Raw genomic sequence first — 4,483 nt, forward strand, 5'->3', positions numbered from 1 at the left:
TTAGTCTGCCAAAATTCTGACCTCTTGAAGGAGAGACCTATATTTTTTCAAGTATTTTCCATTCACTCTTAAAACTCGCCTGTCTGGTGCCAACTCTTCGACCTCGTAGGCATTATTAGAAAAAACCTGCACAACCTTAAATGGTCTTTCCCAATTTGGGGACCACTTACCCAACGCTTTATCTTTTCTGTCCATAGGCAAGATCACCATCCAAACCAAATCGTCAACAGCAAACATTTTCCCTTTCACCCTTTTGTTGTAGGCTCGAGCGACTTTCTCTTTCTGCCTTTGTAGAGAGTCTAGTGCTAGCATTCTTTCTTCGTCTACGTCGACTAATTCGTCTGTCATCATGCTCCAGTAATCTTCAGAGGGTATTTCACACTGCCTTTGGGTTCTGACCGCCTGGACCTGAATTTCTACTGGCAGTACTGCGTCATGCCCATAAGTCAGTCAAAATGGGGTTGTTCCAGTTGCCTCCTTTGGTGATGTTCGACACGCCCACAGGGATTGGCCTAACGTTTTGTGCCAATTCCTTGGCTTCTGTCCTATGTGTTTCTTTATTAGGATAATGATTACCTTATTAGCAGCTTCTACTTGGCCATTTGCCTGTGCGTAATAGGGAGTAGATGTCAGTAGCTTAATTCCCATTTCTTTTGCAAACTCTTGCACTTTTCGACCAGTGAAGACTGGCCCCTGGTCAGTTGTAATATTTTTTGGGATGCCAAATCTGCAAATGATGTAACTCTGGACAAAATCTATCATATTTTCTTGGTTTACATTTTGTAATGCTATGGCTTCGACCCATTTTGTGAAATATTCGATGCCGACTAACACATACCTTTGTTGTTTCGACGAGGCTGGATTTATTTCTCCTATAACGTCCAAAGCCCATCCTCGAAATGACCAAGGTTTCACAATTGTATGTAGCTCACTTGCAGGCACATGTTGTATGCCCCCATGCAATTGGCATTCTTGACAACCTTTGGCAAATTCAATGCAATCTTTCAACATTGAAGGCCAGTAAACTCCTAAACGCATCAAAAGCCATTTCATCTTCAAACCTGCTTGATGCGCCCCACATGCCCCGCTGTGTGTGCTCGACACAGCCACGTACGCTTCACTTTCCCCCAGGCATTTTAATAACACTCCTTCGACTATCTTCTTGAATAATTCATCATTTACCAAGACATAGCTAAAGGCCCTATATTTTATCTTTCGATTTGTCGACCCCACGAGATTACGTAAGTAATCGACTAACGGTCTACGCCAATCACTCCTTCCTTCGTCGTCGACAGTAAGAATTTCAAAATGATTTTTATTTACTGCCCCCAGCTTCATGATCGCCAGATCTGATGGTGACAGTGTCGTCGCCTGTATTTTCTTTCTTACTTGGATCTCTTCGTTCTGGTTTCTCGTCGTTTTATACCCTGAAGCTTCCTGTGCCAAATCATTTGCTCTTTGGTTTTCCTGCCGTGGTATGTGTTGGAGATTGACTTGCTCAAATCTCTTGAGCAGTCTTATGGTAACCACGAAGTACATAATCAGATTTTCTTTAACACACCTATACTCTTTTGATACTTGTTTAATAACTAACTTCGAATCTCCCATAATTTCGACATTCCTTGCCCCCAATTCCAGCAGTAGTTCAAGTCTGGTGATCAATGACTCGTATTCTACTTCATTATTGGTGCATAGCCCTTCGATTTTGTATTTGAAGTCTGCTGGAATTCCATTTGAAGAAATTATGACTCCCCCTATCCCAGCTCCATGCTTATGTCTTGATCCATCGAAGTATAGCCTCCATGGTGCTAAATCCACGTAATTCTGCGCCATTTCGACCATTGAATGGTCGACCAGGAAGTCTGCTACTACCTGCCCTTTCATTGCTTTCAAGGGTATGTATGTCAGGGAGTATTTTGTTAACGCTAAAGCCTATTTTCCAATTCGACTATGCAAAATTGGTTTAGATAGCATTTGTTTAATAATATCAAAATGAGAAGATACGTAAACATCAACAAGCTTAATATATTGCTTTAATTTCGTACAAGAGAAATACAGGCACATGCATAGTTTTTCAATGTCACTATACCTAGTTTCAGGATCATTCAACATTCGACTAAGGTAATACACAGGTCTTTCGACACAATTTTCATCCTCTTGAACTAACATACTTCCTATAGTCAATTGTGAGGCCGCGATATACAATCTCATTGGCCTATGCCTAACATGAGGGGCCAATACTGGAGGCTTAGTCAAATATTCTTTGATTTTGTCGAAAGCCTCTTGGTGTACATCCTGCCATTTGAACTCTTCGCTCTTCAGTCGAAGTAGTGGGGAGAACGCTTTTGTTTTGCCACTTAGATTTGATATGAATCTTCTAAGGAAATTTTTTTTCCCAAAAAGGATTGCAACTCCTTTTTGGTCGACGGAGGCCTGACGTCCATAATGGCTTTTGTTTTACTTTGATTTACTTCAATGCCCTTTTTGTGCACCACAAAACCAAGGAAGTCGCCTGCCTGCACACAAAAAGCGCATTTTAATGGATTCATTTTTAATCCACATTTCCTCATCCTTAGGAAGGCTTTTCGTAGATGGTCGACATGAGTATGTTGTCCATTTGATTTTATCACGATGTCATCAATGTAGACTTGCATGAAATCTTCAATGAAGTCATGGAACATTGAGTTCATTACCCTCTGGTATGTTGCTCCGGCATTTTTCAGGCCGAATGGCATAACCACCCACTCATATGCCCCTAAGGCTCTTAGACATCGAAATGCCGTCTTCGGCACGTCTTCTTCTGCAATAAAAATTTGGTTATATCCAGCATAACCATCTAACATGCTTAAATATTCAAAACCAGCGGCCGAATCGACTAGCATTTCAGCCACGGGCATGGCATATTCATCTTTTGAGGTGGCAGCATTTAGATCTCTAAAATCAATGCATACCCTTAAAGGCCCATTTTTCTTTATGACTGGCACAATATTAGCCAACCATTCGAAGTACCTCGCAGTTTGGATGAACTTGCTTTTCAAGAGTCTTTCTATTTCTGTTTTTATCTTTGCCATAATCTCTGGGGCGAAACGCCTGGGCGTTTGTTTCACTGGCTTTCTTCCAGCTTTTATGGGCAGCTTTAACTCGACCAAATCTCTACTCAAACCAGGCATTTCATTATAATCCCACACAAAACAATCTCTAAATTCTTTAAGTATGGATATTACCTCAGACTTTAGTTTGTGGTCGATGTTGGCGCTTATATATGTTGGCCTTTTCTCGCCATTCTCGCCAAGGTCGACTTCTTCCAAGGGATCTTTTGGTCGGATTCTCTCTGGTGCCTTTGGGTCTTTCTCGAACCCTAAAGTTTCACTGTCGTAAATGCAATCCAGACGCTGCATGTCGACGTCCCCTTTATTCACCGCATAGGCCTCAACAACCATGTTTTCTTCAGCCTCTATGGCCGACTTTATTTTGTTTTCGACAACGTATGCCGAAATCTTTCTCAAAGCTTCTAACTCAGACATCATCACTGGCATCCCCCCAGCCTGTCGGCCGGATACCTGTGTATGGTGGATCGTCTAGGCGTTCCACATCCCAAATGAACCCATGGGTTTCATGTAGAGTCAGCGAGACGAAAGCTTCACTCAGATTAGCATAAACATCCTCAGCTGGGAAGCAAGGAGAGACGTTGGCCAGCTTTCTTTCAAACTCCTTCTTGCCGACATTATTCACATCGGCCATAAAATATCCTTGGTCGGCCTCGATGTTTTCGACCACCCCATCCTCTTTCCAAATCACCGGTCTTTGGTGTGCTGAATAGGGCACAACTCCGACGCCATGTAGCCACTCTCTGCCAAGTAGCAAGTTGTAACTTGGCTTTATGTCGATTACCATGAATAGTGTCGGTCTGGTCAGGGAACCTACTATAACATTCACCATAATTACTTCCATGGTGCTTTTCGTCTTCCCTCCATAGTCCGACAAAACCACGTTATTAGACCTGATGTCGGTGTCGTACTTGCCAATCTTCCTCAGAATATGGTGTGGCATAATGTTGACCGTGGCACCATAGTCGACCAAAATTTTGTTGACGGTTACGCCTTCCACCTTTGCCCTGATCAGCAGTGGTTTCAGATGGTTTTTCATGTTCATCGTAGGTCTTTCGAACACTGCCTCTTGGCTTTCAGCAGAACCATCGTTCAGCACAAAATAGCATCTTGGTTGATGCAAAGCCATTTCTTCAGCCTCATCATTGTCCACTGACCCTTCGACTTCAGTCACACATTTGTATTCTTGTGGTAAGATTGATACCACGTTGACCAAGATGTCGAGGCTTGCTTCAGATTCTGAATTGAAGTCGTCAGTCACTTCATCAGAACATTTTTCTGCTAGTCGATGGACGTATTCTCTTATCCATTTCTTCACCGCTGTGTCGACTTTCACAACCATTTTCTTCCCAGCATTTGCCTCACTGGTCATGTCC

General features: G+C 42.6%; 1 protein-coding gene across 1 annotated transcript; it reads right to left on the bottom strand.

The window, feature by feature from the left end:
• Nucleotides 1–450: 450 nt before the first annotated feature.
• Nucleotides 451–1,833, bottom strand: LOC127079763 (uncharacterized). The gene has a single exon (XM_051020134.1). The coding sequence runs from the start codon at nucleotides 1,831–1,833 to the stop codon at nucleotides 451–453; it is 1,383 nt and encodes a 460-aa protein (XP_050876091.1).
• Between the last annotated feature and the right edge of the window lie 2,650 nt (nucleotides 1,834–4,483).

The sequence above is a fragment of the Lathyrus oleraceus genome, chromosome 5 (genome assembly GCF_024323335.1).
Source record: "Lathyrus oleraceus cultivar Zhongwan6 chromosome 5, CAAS_Psat_ZW6_1.0, whole genome shotgun sequence".
In the NCBI taxonomy this organism is placed as follows: domain Eukaryota; kingdom Viridiplantae; phylum Streptophyta; class Magnoliopsida; order Fabales; family Fabaceae; genus Lathyrus; species Lathyrus oleraceus.

Bases quoted from the DNA above. Each gene is read 5' to 3' on its own strand.
- LOC127079763 (XM_051020134.1), bottom strand. From the start codon at position 1,833: ATGGCGCAGAATTACGTGGATTTAGCACCATGGAGGCTATACTTCGAT.